At 35.1% G+C, this 21,866-nt stretch overlaps 1 protein-coding gene across 2 annotated transcripts in view; it reads right to left on the minus strand.

Annotated features, from left to right (window-relative positions):
* The window catches only part of Exoc2 (exocyst complex component 2), a 198,084-nt gene that overhangs the window by 12,662 nt on the left and 163,556 nt on the right, over positions 1-21,866 (minus strand). For both annotated transcript variants that reach the window (XM_027954808.2, XM_071613618.1), the window contains exon 24: positions 2,300-2,355. In XM_027954808.2, coding sequence (XP_027810609.1) covers positions 2,300-2,355 — 56 coding nt within the window. The remainder of the gene's footprint in view (positions 1-2,299; positions 2,356-21,866) is intronic.

The following is a 21,866-nucleotide window of genomic DNA, read 5'->3' on the forward strand; positions in this document are numbered from 1 at the left end:
GCCATAGTTTAAAAAAAACCACTGAGCCAAATATGGTGGTATGTGCCTGTAATTCCAGCTACTTGGGAGGCTAAGGCAGGAGGATCACTTATGCCCAGGATACTGAGGTCAGCCTGGGTAGTAACAAGAGTGACACCTGATCTCAAATAAAACAAAACAAAACAACCCTGGTCAAACTTTCCTTAGAATATGACAAATACCCTACTTGCTGGTCCACTATTATGTATTGGACAAGATCCCCAGTTTTATTATATGTTGTACTAGATATATTATTTTTTTTTCATTTCACACAGCATTATTTTTAAACTTTTTTAAAAAGTTTGACACTTTTAAACTGGGAATTATCAGGAAATTTAATGAAACATTTTCCTTTCTGATTTAAAAATTCAAGTAAATTATATTTTCTTTTTAGCTTTTCCTATTTTTCAGATTGAGCCAACAGGATTAATTAAACCTTTGGGTCAACCCCTAACATGACTTGAGAGTTTAAGAAAATTTTGACAATAATAAATATTACTAATGAAATTCTACTTTCAGTCATTGGGCTAAACTTAAAGAGGACTTGAATGCCTAATATTTATAAATAATCTCACAGCTATTGACAATGGACATTAATAAAAGCTGCCTTACCAGGCATGGTGCTACACACCTGCAATCCCAGCAGCTTGAAAGCCTGAGGCAGGAGGATCTCAAGTTTAGAGCAAGCCTCAGCAAAAGTGAGGCACTAAACAACTCGGTGAGACACTGTCTCTAAATAAAGTACAAAATAGGGCTGGGGATGTAGCTCAGTGGTTGAATGTCCCTGAGTTCAATTCCTGGTACCAATAAATAAACAACAAACAAACAAGTAAAAGCCATCTCATTAGAAATCAGCATGATCACCGTGTGCACACCTATAATCCCAGCAATTTGGGAGGCTGAGGCAGGAAGATGGAGAGTTCAAAGCCAGCCTCAGCAGACTAGCACTTAGCAACTCAGAGAGACCCTGTCTGTAAATAAAATATAAAAAAGGGCTAAGGTTAAGCACCCCTGGGTTCAATCCCCAGTTCCAAAAAAAAAAAAAAAAAAAAAAAGAAATCAGTGCATGATCTTTCACATTCACAGTTCCCATGTATTTTGCAATTCCTCTGCTCACCTGCCACCAACATTTCTACCTGATGATTTTAATTTACATTTTAAAGGAAGCTAATAAGAGTTTCCTGATAGTTTTCATAAAATCTCAATTAAATTAATTGCTCATTATTAGATATATGTGATAAATTCCTGTCTTTGATATATAAAAACTTGATTTATAGAGAAAGTTATATGCTTCCCTTTTACTAAGAAATGAAAAATATAATATACTATTTTGCTCTATTGCTTCAAACTTAGAGTCAAATTCAGGAACCAGGTAACATTACCTTTGTTTTCTGTGATGGCTGTTTTACTTAATTATCCATGGTTTTTTGTTTTGTTTTGTTTTAGTTTACCTCCGTGACCTGAAATACTTCTGGATGGAGGAGACAAACATAAATCTAGAAACACCTATTTGGATGCAAACAGTTGAGGATGCTCTTGAGCATCTGTGCTCTTTGCTCTGTCCCATTTTATCTGGTTTCCCATCAGTCCGTGAGCCACAGTCACTCTGAAAGTGTTGGTGAAGCAGTGAGTAATGGACTATGAAACTACTTAATGAGAACAGGTCATCACAGTGGTGACAATGGTGGTAGCTGTGGTACCAATGTTGATAGCTCAATATTCCTCAGAAAGGCTCTCTTCCCCAACTAAAGATGTTAACACGAAGCAACATCTCCAAGAGCCTACACTATTGAGAGCGTCTGTTTCATTCGAAAACGTCAGACTACCCTGGGAGCCTGTCTTTCTAACAAACTTCTACTTTTCTGGAATCCCCAGAACTATGTGAGCCCATATTGCAATGTTAATGAAATACCAAAGCTTATTTGTGTTCTGACTAACAAGAGAATAATTTAATTTCCAAGATAAGGAATTTAACATTCTTTAAAGAAAAAATATCTTTTTCCATTCTATTTTTTCTGTACTTTCCAAATATTACTGAATTTAGTCTTAGTTATCAGAGAAAACATACATAACTTCAGAAAAAGACACACACACACACACTCACAGAAAGAGAGAGAGAGAGAGAGAGAGAGAGCGCGCAAGCGCTGAGCTTTATTTTATTTATACCCAAGATACCTTCTGAAGGAGAAAAGAGATCACTATTAAAATCATCAAATTTCCCTTTCTCTTGTTTTCTTTCCTAGTCATCCACATTTCTTAGGAACATCTAATGATAGCTTACCTCTGCATGCACAGCAATTATATTCACCAAAGCTTCTTTTAAATAGTTTCTGACACCTGAAATCAAGAAGGGGGAGGGGATAATGCATTAAGTGGGAACACAAGTCAGCCCTCTCCCCTGCTAGCACTAGTGTGCACTGTGCAGCAAGCTGCCTTACAGTGTTCTGAGGAGAAACAGAAAGTAACACCAAACTATCAATTTCCTTTTGAGAACCAAATGGTGAAAGGACTATTTTCAAACAGGTTATAAAAAAAAAAAAAAAAAAAAAGGTTAAATTAGAAGTTTTCTTTCACTGTTTTTCATTTCTATCACTGTACACCTATATGCTCTCTGTCAACTATTGGTAACTTGGCCTCAAAATAAGTTTTTAAAAAATGTTTTTCTATTTCTTCACAAGTATATGAATAATAATGCAAAGGACAGAAGGAAGATTTTATTAAGGCTCATAAAATGTATATTAAATATCACAGCATTTAACTTCCCAAGGTAAAAGTCAAATTATTATGCAGACTGACTATTCTGATCTTAAGGAATCACTTTGAGGAGAAACTTCTCACAAAACCACACTGAATCTGATTCAGTAAAGCAAGTTTATGCTTGGACAAAACAAAGACTTCTGATTCTAGGTACAGAATCAAAAAGCACTATTCACTCAATAGTAGTACTCACAAGATTTATGAGTACAGGGTCTAAGGTCACACTGTTTTGAATCAATCCCCAGTTTTAACACCGAATAGTGTTGAAACACCTAATAGCTTTTGGTGAGAAGACTGTAAGCTTCAATTTTCTCAACTATTAAATGAGTATAGTAAGTGCACCCTCTCTTATCGTCCTGTAATGAGGATTCAAAGAGATAATGTATGGGACAGGTATTCACACAACTCCTTAACAGCTTTCATGATCATTATTTTTCAAGAAAATACATAAAAACCAAATGCTATTTTATTGTAACTCCAAAACAACCACTGCCATTTAAATGGAATATTTTAGAATGCCTTCCAGAATTAACTACACCCCCTTAGAATACTTCCACTACAGAACAGAAAAAATGTTCTATATGCAAAATCATGGATGTTACTAGTAATGACACTAAGGACAATCTCTCAGAATGTCATATACACTTCTGAATATTTAGGAAAGTTGAGTAGACCATGAACTATAAACCAATTTTTTGAATCGGCATTTGTAGATTACTAATACATATCTAGCTTTTGATTTTATCATATAATATGGTATAAAAATAAGTGCACTGTTTTTCTTTTGAGAAGCCAATTTCATATGAATAGAGTTTCATATGAACCTATGATATGAAGTTCAGATGTTGTTGATAGGATAGCTGAGAAAGCAGAGTGAAGAGTAATTACATGTAATCCAGAAATTGATCCTTTCTGAGAAAAAAAAAAAAAGGATAATTACAAGGGAAGAAGTTCTATGTGGGAGGTAGGACAGAAGACCTAAGGATCCTACTGTAAGTAAAGAGGGAAACAAACAAGCTTGGGAGATCACAACAGCATTCTTCTTGTCAGAGGAAAGCCACATCACAGAGTTCCTTTGGACTGAGAGTACCAGAGGGCTTGGCCTACTCTGACACCTGCTCTCTCCCAGAATTAGTGCAGGGTGCATGGAAGCCTGCTCTGGCTCCAGTGTCTGCGATCACTGTCTCATGTCTACTGCCTTTTAACTGCAATTCCTGTGGAAGATCAGCTCATATATATTTATATAATCAGTGTATCTAACATATAAGTAACTGATACTATACACATAATACTATGTTTTAAGGCACCAAGAGTCTCCATCCTCAGTGAAAATAAGGGTCCTGTTAATGCCACTATAAGAACACATGTCAGGAGTATGGGTTCTTGGGGTTCTAGCACTAGTGCCTAGAAACATGAAGATAGTTTTTGATTCTTAAATTTCTTAAATGTAAAAGATAAATTGAGCCAGAGTGGTGACTAAAAAAACAAAAATTAAATTCAGAATCAAGCAAGAAAATGTCACATGCTCTGTGACATCATATGCTATGAACTCAACTCCCACTCTGACCTTAATAGAAGAAATATTTCCTGGTAAGAACCATTAGACTAAGCATTACTAATAAAATACCCTTTAAAAGGGGGAAAATATTAGTTAATACAATTTTAAAGACTTAGCTGTGAACTATAAGAATAAAAGCAAAGGATACTCTTTATTTTTTTATTTATATATGACAGTGGAATGCATTACAATTCTTATTACACATATAGAGCACAATTTTTCATATCTCTGGTTGTATACAAGGTATATTCACACAAATTCATGTCTTCATACCTGTACTTTGGATAATAATGATCATCACATTCCACAATCATTTCTAACGCCATCCCCCTTCCCTTCCCTCCAACCCCTCTGCCCTATTTAGAGTTCGTCTATTCCTCCCATGCTCCCTCTCCCTATCCCACTATGAATCAGCCTCTTTATATCAAAGAAAACTTTTGGCATTTGGTTATTTGGGATTGGCTAACTTCACTTAGCATTATCTTCTCTAACTCTATCCATTTACCTGCAAATGCCATGATTTTATTCTCTTTTATTGCTGAGTAGTATTCCACTGTGTATATATGCCACAATTTTTTAATCCATTCATCTATTGAAGGGCATCTAGGTTGGTTCCACAGTTTAGCATTGTGAATTGTGCTGCTACAAATAAACATTGATGTTGCTGTGTCCCTGTTAACCCAAAGAACCACATTTCTGATAGCAAATTTGAAACATGATCAAGCTTCCCATTTTAGGTTGACCACATGGATAATAATGTAAGAAGCACCTTGGATAAGTAAAAGAACTTTAGATTTCTTGGAAGGAGATTTTTTCATTATGGACAAGAGAAAAAAAGAGGAAATACCCCCCATCCCCCCACACACACACATGAAGTAACAACTGCTTCAAGTGGTGATATGGAGAAACTAAAGGGGAAATGTATGGTTCCAAGGATGGACACAAACAGGGATCCTACTCAAGACTTCAAGGCAGCCAGTAAGGGTCAGACAGATAGTATGAAACAGAAGACCTCAAAAAAAGGCACACCAGCTTGATGCATAGCTTCATAAAGCATCATTTATGTCCCCCTAGGCAATTATAATATTTAAAACATAAAAGATTACTTCTCAAAAAAAAAACAACTACTACCCACTGTGTTAAACACAGAAGTATTTTTTATTGCCTATTGTTCATTTTAAAAAAGTTACTAAAAGTTTTCACTTACTCATTTAATGTAATTTACTGAGACTCACTACATAGTGGACACCATTAAGTACACATCAGAAGCATTAGGTCCTTCATACAGAGGATCCCAATGTGCTTAGTTATTACAAGTTTGGCCCCAATTTACTCGTGTTGTGTGTTTATATTGCATATAGCAAATAGGTACAAGAGGGTTACATGAATGCGCTTGACATTGTAAAAAAATTCTTTATACTCTGATTTAAAATAATTTGCAAGACGTTTACTTGGTGTGAAGTTCTTAATTGGTTAAAGAACAGTATTGGAGTAGGGGTAAAGAAAGTCTGAGCAAAGGGCTAGAAACCAGGCAGTATCTGTGTCTGGGAAACTCATAAGATCTCTGTACTCTTCTAAGCTAAGAATTTTGATTTCTTTCTTTCTACTCTCCAACCACAGTTGGGAAGCAAGCAGCTAAACCAGATGTGCCACACACTCCTGTCTTTCACCTTCCCTGCACATGGTTCAGGGATCAACAGTAAGATGGCTGGACACAATCTTAAAATACTAACCTTTGATAAACTTCTTGGTTTTAATTGCCCATTGAGTTTTCTGTTTTAAAAAGCTCAAAATATGTTAGTAGGAGGATGTCAGATCTTTCAAAGACCTGTACCCAAAGCCAGGTGCTGTTGGTCCCCTAGCTCACTTGCTCCTTGTGGTACTCCACCTGGTGGCAAACATAGCTGGCAATAATGTGGCAATGTACTTTTCCAACTGGACAAATTAAAATACAGTTGGCCTCTTTTTCAACCGGTTCTGCATCTACAAATTCAATGAACAGTGGATTGAAAAAAAAGCAATTATAATGATTTTGTACACACTGTTTATTTGTCATTATTCCTAAACAACACAGTACAGCAACTATCTGTATAGCATGTATTCTGTAATAGGTATTATAAGGAATCTAGAGATGATTTAAAGTATATGGAGGATGTGTGTAGGTTCTATGCAAATACTAGACAATCTTATATAAGTGACTTGAGCATCTGTAAATGCTGTTATCTGTGGGGGTTCCTAGAATCAATTCCCCACCTCCGGAAGCCAAAGCTCCTCTAGAAGCCATAGTGAAAGAATGTGGATCCAAACAAACACTGAGAGGTGACTGAGACCACATTAAGGCTTGGGAATGTGAGGATGGGTCTCAACTGTGATCTCATGGGCACTAACTGACCCCACAGTTTCTTCCTTCAATTAGAGGACTGGAAGAAGAAAGACAGAAATGCTGAGGAAGATGTCACCTGAGAAAGACATACATGTTGCCAGGAAGCTGTAAATGCATCTATTACAACAAATGTCCAAGGCCTAAGTGAGAGGAGGAATGAAGTGTAGAGTGAATTTCAAAGGACCCTGGTTTTCATATCTGGAGACAGAACCAGAATATGATTTTTGGTGATAGCATGATCTTCAAAAGGTCCAAGATTGTGTCTGAGGGACAATATTATGTTAATTTGGATGGTATATGTTGTTTCCCTTTCCACTGCATTTATTATAATTGTAATATTATTAGTATCAATGGTTGATAATTACCGTTAAGTTCAGAGAGGTGACAGAAAGGACACTTGGGATCTAAATTCTGCCTTACTTACATACGACTTATATGACCTCAGAAAACACAACTTATTTTCCAGACAACTGTCAACTCTGAAATACAGAAATTATATCTCATTCTTTAATATTTGTGCATCTAATATGTGCTAGGTACCTCCAGGTGGTGGTATCCCAAAGTAAGCAAAACAGATGCAACCCCCAACCCCTAGCCCTAAAGGAGCTTAGAGTTCAGTGGGGAGGAACACTTTGTCCTGACAAGCAGTACACATATTTCAGGGGCTAATTTTTAAAAATAAAGACATTAATAGTTGACTAAAAGATATAATGACTAGAAAAAAATACATTAATTTTTCTTTTTGAATCTCATGGTCTATACCTTTGTACAATATAATCCATTATGACCCTCATGTACTTGTAGGTGAAGTTCTATTGAGTGGTGCAGAAATTCCTTAGCAATTGAATTTGTACATAAGGCATGACAGCAGCAAACAATCCAGACATAGCATCAAATGTGACTGTGCCATGATTAATGGAAAGATTTGTCTCTGACAGTACTCTCATTGTGCTGGTTTCACACAAAGTTCTCTAGAAGTTGGAATTTTAATGGAACTCTTTTAGGATACTTTGCACTGGCTTTGAAAAGAATGGTGGAACATCACATACCAGTAACAGTCTTGTGGTAACATTTGAACCATGACCAAAAAGAAGAGGACCAGGTGGACACAGGAAGACTTAGACATGATCTCCAATACACATGCTACTTACTTACTATAGTCACCTTGGGACAAGTTTCTAATCTGATGATTTGTAACTGTCTCTTTCATAAAACAAAGATAACATTTATAAAATGGAATAATATTTTTAAGAGGCCAAGGACTCACTTGCCAAATACTGGGCAGTCAGCAAATGGGTGGTGCTATGATTGACCACAGCCATGGGGCCCACCCTGCACTTTACACATGCACATGGATCACCTGGAACATCCTCTCAGAACACTGTGTCTTTTCCTCCCACTGAAGCAGCTTCACATTTATTTGTAAGACTACTTGATTAATATCTATCTCCCCTACTGGACTATAAACTCTACAAGCATAGAGATCACACACACTTTTTCTTATCTTTGTATCCTCAGAACCTACCACAGTGGCTGGCACATAATAGGCGTTTGGAAAATATTCATGAATGAAGAAATAAAAGGCAAAATCTATGTCTGCCCTGCTTACTCCTAAGTTCTGAAGACTAAACCATCTAAATAAATTGATAAATGAATGATGAATGGCTAGATACGTTAGAGAAGAAACTTGAATATGTGTAAAATTCTATAATGTCCACAGTCAAATGACATGTGAACTATTCACTTAAAAGATAAGTAACTGGTCCTGTTTATGTGAGAAGGAGATGTTTTCTGGTAAAGCACCTCTTACTTTTCTTAAGACATAGGAAAATGAAGAAAGTCTTTCTGTGATTAACAGTCAGGATCCATTTGAAAAATACAATTTGACTAAAGAAAATATAGCAGAACAGAATGTAGCTGAGATTAAATCTATTTGCTTTTCAAATATGCTTTATTTTTCCAGCTATATTCTTAAACTAATCACTTGTTTCAAAACACTGAAGTAGTTGCTAAATTCTCACTATGTGCTAGATACTTAGGAAGATGTCTTTGTATTATAATAGAACATAGTATGTGAACATATTAGGAAACCTGGGTTTTAGTTTAATGTATGGTAAATTAGGAAGAAACCATCAGTGTAGACAGTGAGAGCAGAAAAAAAGCAAACTGCCTTGATTCTTGGAGTTATAGATAAATGTTACATTATTATGATATAGTAATAAGTACTGTTTTAAAAAAGGTACCCTTAGATAAACCCCCACAACTTTCCATGTTATTTAAGTGAGGGAATGAGAAACAGCTTCTAAGCATTTACAATATATATCTTCTCTACTCTGAATATGAAATTAGAATGTGTCATGATATTTGACAAAAAAAAGTGTCCCCACCCACACAGTATCAACCCAGACTATCACTTAGCAATTAATTTGGTAGCCCATTGTGGAAATTCCCCATGGAGAAAACAAAGCTTATTTCTACTCTGTGCTAGGACTTGTAGGCTCTTTCTTGCAGGGTGGGATTCCTGTAAGTCAGCCAGTACAGTGTACCATCCCCAACAACTAAGAGATTTTTTTTCACACATCAAAATGGAAAGACTTCTTGCTTGGTATATTTGTGTTTGTTCTTTCAATGAAGTAGGGAGGTACTTGATTTTGGAATAGTATAACTATTAAAAATATTTATTGTGTACTTATTACTATTTCATGCCAGACACTATTCCAGGTGCTAGGGATATGGCAGTGACCCAAACCTACCCACAACAAAACCCCTCCTCTTACAGGGCTTACACTGGACTAGGGACATGCCCAGATGTAATACAATAAATAACTTGCACGTAGAGAAAAGGAGTCTTAAACCATCCCAAAACAGTAAGCAAGTTCATGATATAAAATTGTTCAGGCAAATGGTAAAATCTGCATTACCAAAGACAGAGCTTCTGTTAATAAGACTTCTCCTCAATGTCTCTGGGGGAAAAAAAATGTCTCATTACTTGTTGAAAAGATGTTAATCTTCCTTTTGTGTCAGTTTCATGGAAATAAATTCTAGCAATAACTTTTAATAGATAATGTACAGCTGTGTATTAGAATAATTGGGGTTTAAACCTCAGCTGGAAAAATCAATTAATTCACTGAGCTTCAGGTTTTCCTTAATGTATGGGAAAATTCTTTGTAAATATATAAATAAAAAGTGTCATACAGATTTGATTCTTACTATTAATACTTTGGACAAATTGCTAGGTAGACTGCTATAGGAGAAAAGTCCATATTAAAGAATAGAACATTGAACATTTGGGTTGATCAAGTCTTTGTTCTTCAGTTTTTAGTTTGAAAATTTAAAAACTTCCCATTGAAAAGAAATTAAAAACCACGAGAGTATAAGTTTACATAAAAATGAATAAACTCTTCCTTCATCCTTCTCCCCAGGAATAATCACAATTGATAGTTTGGTGTATATTCTTTCAATTTTTTCTCATGAATATAATGTCTTTCTAAAACAAGGAGATTACAGTACACATTCTCTTCTTGAAATTGATTATGTCATTCCACAATACATCACAAGTATTCTTTTAAAAATATTTATTTTTCAGAGCAGTTATGTTCTCAGCAAAACTGAGCAGAAGGTATAGCAATATCCATATATCCTCTGCACCCACACAAACACAGCCATCCTGTTATCACCATCCAGTGATACATTTGATAAAATGATGGATAGACAATGAGACATCACAATCACTGAAGTCCACTGTTTACATTAGGGTTCACTCAGTGTTCTACATTCTATAGGATTAGACAAAAATATAGTGACATGTATCCACCACTATAAGTACATGCAGAATATTTTCACTATCCTAAAAATCTTCTGTGCTCACTCTGCTTATTCATCTCTCTCTCCACTAACCTTGGTAACCACTAGTCTTGCACTCTCTTCACAGTTTTGCCTTTTCTGTAATGCCATATAGTTAGAATCATACAATATGCAGGCTTTTAAGATTGGCTTTTGTCCCTTAATAATATGCATTTAAGGTTCTTTCATGTCTTTTCACAGCTTGACAGTTCATCTCTTTGGGTGCTAAATGATACCCCATTATCTGGATGTACTAATTTATTTATCCATTTACCTATTGAAGGACATCTTGGTTGCTTGCAAATTTTGGCAATTATGAAAAATACTGTTATGAACATCAGCCAGTAGGCTTTTGTGTGGACATATGCTTTTAGCTCCTTTGAGTAAATATTAAATAATGTCACTTCTAGGTCTTATGATAAGAGTATGTTTAGTTTTGTAAGAAACTGTCAAATTGCCTTCCAAAGTAGCTATATCATTTTGTGTTCCCCCTGACAGTGAATGAGGGTTCCTATTACTTTCCATCCTCACCAGCATTTGGTGTGGTCCAGTGTTCTAGCCTTTGGTCATTCCAATAGGTATGTAGTGGTATCTCACTATTGTTTTAATTTGCATTTCCCCAATGACATAAAATGTTGAGTCACCTTTTTCATAGGCTGATTGGTCATGGGTAGATTCTTTATTGAGTTCTTTGGCCCATTTTAAATTGGGTTGTTTGTTCTTCCATGTATATAAATCTACCGGATAATTTTCAATGGCTACCTAGTATTTTATAGTATGATATATCAAAATTAACCATCCTCCTACTGTTACTTCCATAAGTAATACTGCAGTGAACATAGATTCATGCATTTTACTAGCATATTTATGTAAGATATCTTCCTGGAAGTGGAACTGTTGAGTCCAAAGATTCCACTTTTGATAGATTCTTCCAAGCTGACATTTGAGAAACTATAGAAAATTATACTTCTTTTCGATTTTAACTTGGATTCTCTGGTTGCTATAATTAATAGTACCCCTAATACATGCTTCTCCTTACCCATAACAGTCCATTGAAAACCTTCTTATACAGCTATTTGAAAAAACTTTCATTAAAACAATAAAATAAAATTTTAAACAAAACACAAAGGTCAAGGGGAACTTACTAAAAGTTACACGAGACATACCCTTAATTTGACTGGATAAAGAATGTTATAAACGAGTTGGAGAGGAAGAACACTGTAATTACAGAAAACAACTGCTATATACCATTTGAATCTATACCAAGAATGCAAACTTTTCCATGAAGCACTTCCTGTCACAATCAAATAGACGACTCCTTTACTAAGTTCAAGATATTCTGCCTAATGTTGTTTTGAAACATGACACTCTTCAGTCAAGGCTATAAGAAATCAACCCTGGAAACTCTGGAGATACTGCCTACCTTATAAACCACATTTCCTGTTTTTAACCCCTGTGCCCTAAATCAGTTATCACTCCTAGTCTACTGATAAAAATAGATTGAAAAATACTATAAATATCCCACAATGTACTTTTTTATTGTCAAACTGAAACAATACATGAAAGTACTTTTGGGTATTTCTTTTTCAAGTAAATTATCTATTCAATTGTACTCTGAAGCCTGTCAAAAAAAAAAAGTAACCAGAAACCGTATTAATACTGACAGAACAGACATAAAGACCTAAATATTTTGTAACAAAATTAGCTTTTGTTGGAAAAGAGAAGGGGTTTTAATTCCCAAGTCTCCAAGGTTTAATGTAGTAATTTCCACATTGATAGTGTTTGCCATATAATAAATTTTTTTAAATGCCTATCTGAGGACAGGTTAGTAGTGTACAAATAACTTCAGCCTCTACAGTGTTCTATTTTCTGTTCAAGGATTTTTCTTCTTCTTTAGTCAATATGATCTCCTGTTAATCAATATGATCAATCTGAATAGAAGATTCAATGCTTTTGAAAAAGAAAAATTATCACCAGCAGTGAAAATAGGAATGAAATGATTTCATGGCTTATTTTTTCCATCTATAATAAGAATTTATATTCCTAAGTTTAACATTCATAAACTTTACGAAAAGCTCTTAAGGTTTAAATAAAAGTAAGGCAAACATAATCCCCTGTCCATCTCAAAAGTTAAAGTCTGATGTCTAAGACAAAGAATGATATAAAATGTTACAGAATACTTTATACATGTAACCTAGAATATCAGTTTCTTCATTCAAAAACTTGATACACTGAATTTCAGACTTAAAGGTAGAAAACTAACCAATTTAACTAAAACTTATCAATTAAATTCATCTGTTTAATCTTTTGGCAAAAAAGTTTTTCTATTAGAGGGCAACTTCAATTGGAAAAATGAAAGTGACAAGAAAATATAATTCATTCTATAAATGCAAATGAATATATTTGACTTCTACTGTGAAGTATGACTTCTGGATTTAATGTTTTATAAACAGGTTTTGGGTAAATGTTCAATTTTCAAACTCTCAAATAGTCTTTCAAAAAAATAAGAATGACTTCAATGAAACTGAAAGTAATTAATGCTCATGAAAGAAGCAGAGCTGTGAAGCAGGTTGTTTAGCTATGTGGCCTCTGTGAACAATGGAAGCACTTCTACTATTTACTATCTGACACCATGTGGATGGTTCAAAATTGCTGGGTAGTTCTACTGCTATTATTGAGCAGACAGTGCATCTCTACGACTAGAATTAGTACTGTGGAGCACAGGAAAGAAGTAAGCAGGTATTGTCCCTATTCTCAATTTATGGCTCCAAATTCAACTTTAAGAAGAAAATACAATCATTATAAGTTTCAGGCACTAGAGTTCATCTATCCCTCTCATGCTCCCACTCCCTATCCCACTATGAATCAGCCTCCTCTGGACAGAGGGGTTGGAGGGGAAGGGAGGGGGTTATTAATGATGGTGGAATGTGATGATCATTATTATCCAAAGTACAGGTATGAAGACACGAATATACAACCAGAGATATGAAAAATTGTGCTCTATATGTGTAATAAGAATTGTAATGCATTCTGCTGTCATATATAAATAGAAAAAAAAAAAAAACGTTTCAGGCACTAAACCAAAAGAAGGACCTTGAAATTAAAAATGAGCTTGAGTCATAATCAAATTGAAGGCAGATAAAAATGTGAAAAGCCAATAGTTATAACATGAGATAAATATATAATCTCTACTTTATAAATATCATGTTAGCAAAATGTTAATACTGTCTGTATATTGTAAAATACATGTAATAACAAATGTATAAAACACATGTATAAATATCTACTATATATTTTATATATTATAAATAATAAAATAAATTAGAAAGTAAAGAAATAAAGAGAAAATAAAAATTATTTTATTAGTCTAGATAAGCCAGGTATGCCAAAGTTGAAGAATACCCCAAAATATCAGATGCTTAAAACAACAGCCAATGTACTTCTTGCTAATGTGATGATAAGAAAATAGAATTCAGAGGTCATAGAGGTCTTGATAACTGATATCACTTGGGTCTAGGCTTATGGAGGCTCCACCACAATATACCTTCTGTGACCATAGAAGTAGGGGAAAATGTGAACAATACTCTGAGCTAGCTAGTCCTCTAGGCTCTGGCTGGAGATCATCTGGCTACTCCACAGGCCTAGCTCTGACTTCAGTGGGTAAGGTAGGAAAACCCTTTCCCTAAGAGAAAAAGAAGGGGGCTTTGGTGAACAGTAATGTAATCTACCATTACTTATAGTAGAGTTTTACATTTACCAGTACAAAAATGTATTTTAGAATTAAAATTAAAATGAAGGTCTGATTCTAAGTTCATTTTATTTTGATAATTGGATTTAACAGCTTTCATAGCAGAGAAACTACACAAAGAAATGCAGATATATTTGGAAGAGGTACATAATCGGCTGAATTTTAAACCATGATCACTCAGCAGTCAGGATCTTTAAGTTTCTAGATATGAGTGCTTCCTTCACCTTAAAATTAAATATAACTTACATTTATTTAGTGAACTATATAACTCTTAAGTGTAGAACTTGATTTTTTTTTTACATTTTTATATGTACCCACACATACACACATCAAGATATAGTTATTTATTTCCAGCAAACTCTGAAGTCCTCCTTCCCTCTCCAAGAGGTAAACACTATTTATCCTCTATCTCCCAAGATCAGTTGTGCTTGTTTTTATACAAATGAAATACTGAAAATGGTACAGAAGCAGAGAGTCTTATTTATTTGTTAGCTGGCGTCTTCCTCTCAATGCCTGTGAGAACAATGAAGTTGTTGCATGTGGAGGATTTGGGTCATTCTCATTCTTGTATGAAATTGTACTGTACTGTACATTTATCTGTCATAAAATTTGTTTGCAATTTTTAGCTATTTCAAATGGGGCTGCTATGAATATAGTTGTTCATGTCTTTTGGTAGACATAAATACCAATTCTCTTAGGAAAGCTACTAGAATGGAACTGGGTTACTGCAAACATGCATGCTGATCTTTAGTGCATATAGCATGTTCTTAGCGGGGATTACAGCAGGAAGGACTGCAGGCCCCAGCAGAATATTAAAAAGAAAGCTACTGTAGAAACCAAAAAAAAGAAGGTTAAAAAAATACCAAGTATACACACGAATTTTTCTTTTCACTAATACAACCCAACCATAGAGTGCAAGAATATAAACTTCTTTCATACCCATCATATTTAAAGTCTATGAAGGTGGCTTTCTGTGACTGCATAAAACCTATTATTAAAGTTCTTCAATACACAAATTTGCTAAAAGTGATATGTAGTCTACATATAATTCTTAAAGCCCTTGTTACTGTAATCATGGGTTGTCACACCATTTGCAGCCAAAAATGACAGTAATTTCAAAAAAGAAAAATGAGTTTTTAAGTATATCATATTTATGAATTTACTTTGGTTGTCATTCAAACATTTTGATTATTAGTGTGAGATACTATCAAGAAATAGAAGTAAATTGATCCAAAAATTAATTCATATCCCAAGTAAATATTCTCTACCGTATCAAGATTGTATTAGCATTGTCTTTAATTTTCTCAGATATAAATAAACTGGTTCACTGGTGTCTCTTGCTCCAAATACTTAAAAAAAAAATAGTCACAAACTCAGTTTTTATTCCAGCTATACTATTTTTGGACTGTTTATACGGGCTAGGCATGTTAATTAGCTTGTGGATAAATGATATTTTTTTGAAAGTGATTAGAAAGCAGAGAGAGAAAGAATTCAATACTCGTCCATGGTCTTAAGTAAAATTTCATCTGGACCTCAGTTTTCTCAACTATAAAATGAGGCATGTTACATCTCTCATCCCCATTCAGGCCTGTATGTTTCCCATTTATTGTGGACTTCCAGGAAATGCTGAAGATATTATTTTTAAGATACTCAGAAGTTTTCCACATTGATGTTCAGAATAAATAGTAATCAAAAAGGACAACTATTAAGCTGTATTCAAAGTATTTGGGGGTTGATTTTTGCTTCTTATTCAGAGAAGGAAAAAAGAAAGTTGGAGTCCAGTAAATATTTATTGAATGCCTCCTATCTTTGAGGTTCTATATTGGTGTTGGAAGAGACAGATGGTGATGGCATTCTGAAAATAATGCTCTGTGGTTTAGCATTCTTAACAAATTCTCTCACATGCTCAATATTTATAAAAATGAGTAAATCTCTGTGTCTTCTTCACTCCCTGAGCATAGGATTTGAGCTCCTGGTAGTCATCTGATGGTTTACTAGTGGCTGTAGGTAGAGTGGTGGTGAAGTCCTACTCCTCAACAGCTCTCAGGGAACTCATCCATGGAGACAAAACTCACCTCTGGAGACGAAACTCCAGGGATGAAGGACAGCCAGGGAAGAGTCCACATTGGACAGAAAACCTGGTTTAGGCACACAGGAACCTCCCAGCAGAGGCGTGTGGGATAGGAAGGATAGAGCGGGATATGGGGATCAAGTGAGGGAAATGAGCCCTTAAAAATGTTTTAAAGGGAGCCAATGACCAGACCTGCATATGTTTAAAAAAAAACAAAACCAAAAAAACCTTAAAAGAGAATGATAATCAGAGGAGGCTTTACTCTAAACCTTAAAACTTTTCTTTTTCAGTTTTAGCCAATAAAAGCATTTGAATGGCATTGCTTTTTGATGAAACTATGATCCTTTTGTCTTTTATAAAATAACACACCAGAAACAAATTTGTAACTTTGTAATGTATAAAGGAGGATACTTGAATTATACATTTTCCAGCTCAGCCTCAGAATTACTTTTCACTTGCCCAAAGTTAGCAACTAGGAGTTATTATTTGCTTCCACCTTGTCCTACACCCAGAAATACAAAGAAAAGCAAACAAAGTTTTAAAAAATAACCAACCAATACTAGGAAAAAAAATCTCTTTTCATCTTTTTATCATTTCCACAGTCTTCTGTTCTAATATTCCCTGTCATTCCTGTCATCTCTCTTGCTGCCTTTTTTTTTTAAGAGAGAGAGAGAGAGAGAGAGAGAGAGAATGAGAATCCTCAATATTCATTTTTTTAGTCTTCGGTGGACACAATATCCCCGCCTGCATGTGGTGCCGAGGATCGAACCTGGGCTGCTCGCACGCCAGGTGAGCGCGCCACTGCTTGAGCCACATCCCCAGCCCTCTTGCTGTCTTTGAAGGCACAGAATCTGTGTAACACATGTGGATGTGAGGTTCTCCCGAGTGCTGCCTGGTCTAACTAAGTGCCAACAGCAGCTTTAGAGCTGATATGTAGCCAGTTAGACTCCAGGTGTGCTGGGAGGGATGTGGCACCACAGTCCAAGGGAGGAAACATTTAGTAAGAATGATTGCAATTAAGTAACTATTTTCAATAAAAAATGAGAACATACACACACACACACCATGTAAATATATGTGTGCTGAACATAAAGTGGCTTCCAGGATTTCTTTTAGTCAATTTGTCTAAAAGTCTCACTACTGTTACTCTAATTCCTTAGATTCTGCAAAACAGGAACTAAATTATCAAGGCACATTTGATAATGACTTAAAATTTGTAAGAAAGTCCAAATGTAACATTTGGAAATCATCTGAATCTCAGCTTTCTGTTGTGATGCATGTTATAAATAACTCAGAAAGTACAGCAATTGTTAGTTTTCCAGTTCAAAGTAACAGTCTGGAATTGTCTATATCAGTGCATGCCACTTATCCAAACACTAAGTCAATCCTCAAGTTTTTCATTAAATCTCATCTTTAATGCAAAGTGCAGAGATATTAAAATTAGTACAACAGTTTTTGGCTAACGGTGGACAGTGGTGCCCTATTCTGCCGAGCATATTTAAAGAGTCTTAATTGGCTACATATCAGCTCTGAAGCTACTATTGGCACCTATGTGGACCAGACTGCTCTCCAGCACAACAGATTAGGAAAATAAAAACTTCCACATATGAACCAAGGCTTTTGTTTAGAGGAGATATCAGAAAGAGATAAGATAATTTCAATGCTAAACTTACATGAAAATGATGATCCAAATTTCAATGTTCACTGTAAACTTTCAACTTTTTCCAACATGAGAGTATATACAGTAATCTCATCAGACATCCCCCCAGCACAAAAAGGCATATGGCATGGCTGCCTCAGTTATGTTATCTCTGTTCATCAGGTGTAGGGGCATCAGAGACTTCCACAGGCTCCTCAGAGAATGCCTTGAGGCAAGGAGATCAAACATTGGCAGGCCCAATGCTCTTCAAAGGTTTTCAGACAAAACTGTTTAAGACAAATACTTGTTAAATTTAGGGGTCACAGTAATGCTAAATATAAACAAGTTCACTAAGAATAATAAAAATACCTGGAATAGAGGAAAAAAATGCCCAAACCATGGCATATACTCAAGTATCTGTTATTTTATTACCTTGGTGTTTACCACTATGCACAAAACTGTAATATGAAAATTAGTTTTAGAAAAAAAGTCTCTCAGACTATGAACAAATGAGCAAAATCAGGTAAAGTGAAGAGGGGAAGTCCCTAATGCTTTCTATAGCACCTTAGAAGCTTAAGTTCTACAGATTCATAATACAAATATAAAATAATTACAGAACACACATACACACTTTATCCAAGGCCTTACAGACTGAAAAAGATCCTGTCAGAAGTCAAGGATACAATGCTTCATCACCTATCTTAAAGGAACAGTGATGTTCTAGAATGGCTCAATGAGTGTTGACTTTCAAACAGAACTGATGCTATTGAAGGAATATAGGAAACACCAGGTAATATCACTATTGCTAATGTGGTTCATCCAATTTTAGAACAGACTTTTGGATAAGATTTACTGAGAGTGAGAGAGAGTACAAAAGCCACAGGATCAACAGTGAAGGCAGAGACACAGTTTGGATAGAGTAAAACTGAGTTAAGAGAGAGGAAGATTTTCATATTCTCTCTCCTTCTGTTCCACGGTTGGTTCCACTGGGACAAAAAAAGCTACAATGAGCAAGGAATGTAGCTCTATACACCAGAGCACAAGGATACAGGGCAAGGCTGATCTATAAGACTCAAAGTCCACTCAAGGGATCCCTTGGTAAAGGGAGGCACAATTTGATTATTAAAAAATTAACTACTAAAATGAATTGAAGCTCATCATATGTGTTCATATCATGAGTTTCCAAAAAATAAACAAATATTTTGTTGAGACTTTTGAGAAATGCTAGGGAACCAACTCATTCTGAAAAGTGCCAAAGAAAGAATCAAAAATTTCCTTGAACTTCCAGTATAAATTATACTTCAGAATAAGTATACAATTAATGAAAAGAATTTTTTAACTTATGTTATATTCCAGGAAAGAATCATTAATTAATAATCTCTAATATGAAATAGATCATGGGAAAAATTATCAGTGGTACTAAAACTGTTAGATGCAAAGTTTATGGCCAACTTTTAAAGGGTGAAGCTGACAACATTTGAATCTAATTTTCATCTTAACACTACAAACAGACCAAACATACTGTGTAGACTTGATGGAAGTAAACCCATTAAACCTAACATTGATAAAGCATCTTTACTAACCACAAAATTTAGAGCAAACAACAAAGATGGAGGAACATGTTAAATGACATCATGAGGAATCAATCTAAAAAACCTAGACTGTGAGGAAATCTAAAGAACAAAGGACCTAATTTATTTAAAAAACTCAAGAGGGAACCCAGAGAGTTAATAAACTAAAAATAAATAAATAAATAAGACTAAAAACCACTTAAGAGATGCATGAATAAAGGAAAACGTATGTAACTAGAGTGAATCCTAACTTAAGCAAACTGTCTAACAAGCCTCTGTAAGAATTTCAACAATGGAGTGGTGTAACTCTACTTTGTGTACAACCAGAGACATAAAAAACTGTGCTCTATATGTGTATTATGAATTGAAATGCATTCTGCTATCAAGTATAACAAATTAGAATAAGTAAATTTAAAATAAAATAACATGAACATTTCAACAATGGGCATATGATGAAATTAAGGAATCGTTTTTCTTTTTTTTTTTTTCAGATCTGATAATAGTATTATGATTACTTATGTTTCTTAAAAAAAAAATAAATAATTTGCCTCTGATTTGTGCATGGGTAAAATGATGTAATACCTGAGACTTCCTTCAAATTACTAGATCCTGGAAGCAGTGAGGAGTAGGGTGGTATAGATTTAAAAAAAAAAAAAAAAAAGATTGGGCAGGGCTGATAATTATTAAAGCCAAAAGGTAAATAAAGATTTGCTATACCATTCTGTTTTACTTTGTGTCTAAAAATTTCTCTAATAAGAAGTTTGAAAAATGACTTAAGATTGTTTGCACAATAGTACATTAGTTTATCCTGATGCCAAAAACATAGTTTACCACTATCAATTTAATACATAATAAAATAAAATAAATACTTCAGCAGATAAGACATGCAATGAAGAAAATATGTAGGCCACAGTCCATCTCAAGGTTAATAAATTTCATTTCTAATAGTCTTCACATTTAAGACTATTAGAGCCAACATTTAGCTTTATTGAAAAATGTTTGGCAGACAAAGAAATTATAACCAAATGTCCAAAGCATTGTCCAAATGGTTTTCATTGCACTGGCTCTAATATGTTAAATTGCTTATAAAAAAGGAGACAATGTCTGAAAAATATGAACCTACATGAAAAAAAATAATTTTTAAAAAGGATGACCAACTAGGATTATCCTCCTTTAGAAATATGTAAAATTGCTCTTTGCTCATCAACAAATACAACACCATTACAAACTACCTTACAATAAGTTTCAAATGAAATTAAGACCCCTCGAAGGAGTTATAATATCTTTTCCTTTAGAGTTCAGTAAAGGGAAATTATTGACTTGGACATTTCTTCACAGATTAAGTTCACTCAGTTGGTGTTCGGTCTGATCAAAGGGAGAATTCATACAGCACTGAACTACCCAGAGCAGGCGATTCATTGAGGAGTGGAAGGGTAACAGAGAGACAATTGCTTTCACCAAATGCTAACACAGATTCCATATTCAGAGAAGAGGACAGATTCTGAAAAGTGTCCCAACAGATAGCACCAGGAATATGATGTTTATCATGGTGCTACATGCATTTTACAATATTCTAAGCCCTTTTAACTGGATGGTGTATGTGTTATTTTTGTAACTGTGGCAAGTGGGGCAGGCAGGGCAAAGGCAGCAGTGCCATGATAAAGAACACAGAGGAAACAGAGTGGGCAGTGGGTTGGAGAGGAGGCCTTTTTGAAATGAGAAATGGAGATGTGGTGAGATTTAGGGTGTGTCAGAGACAGCAGGAATGCAAGAAACTGGAGCTCACTGAGTGTGATGTGGGATGAGCTAAGGGCAAGGAAGGTGCCTAGAACTGCGGGTGAGAATAAAGTGGAACATGTCAGCTCTGGAGGCTGAGGGAGGCATGTCCAGGGATGGGGACAGTGAATATGACAGGCCAGTGATGGTAGGGAGAGCAGGTCAGTGAGCACCCAAAGGAGGAGGGAGAGTGTGATCTGAAGCAGTTTTTTTCAAAGTCTTGACTACAAGGGTAAAATGCAATGTCCAAGTGCAGCTAAAGGGGATGAAACAAGGTTTGCTTATTATATTTTTTAAGATACTTGAGTGACTTTCAATTTTGATAAGAAAAAGGCTATGGAGAGGAAGATGTCAAGACCTGACCAGAGAAGAGAGGAGAAGAACGAGCCTCAAGAGATCACAGAGTAGAGTGTGAAAGCAAGTTTAATTAGCCTCCAGAGGCTAAGGAGCACATGATATGGGAAGGATGGAAGCACACAGGTGGAAAGGAGGGCAGTATCGA

The sequence above is a fragment of the Marmota flaviventris genome, chromosome 6 (genome assembly GCF_047511675.1).
Source record: "Marmota flaviventris isolate mMarFla1 chromosome 6, mMarFla1.hap1, whole genome shotgun sequence".
NCBI classification, from domain to species: domain Eukaryota; kingdom Metazoa; phylum Chordata; class Mammalia; order Rodentia; family Sciuridae; genus Marmota; species Marmota flaviventris.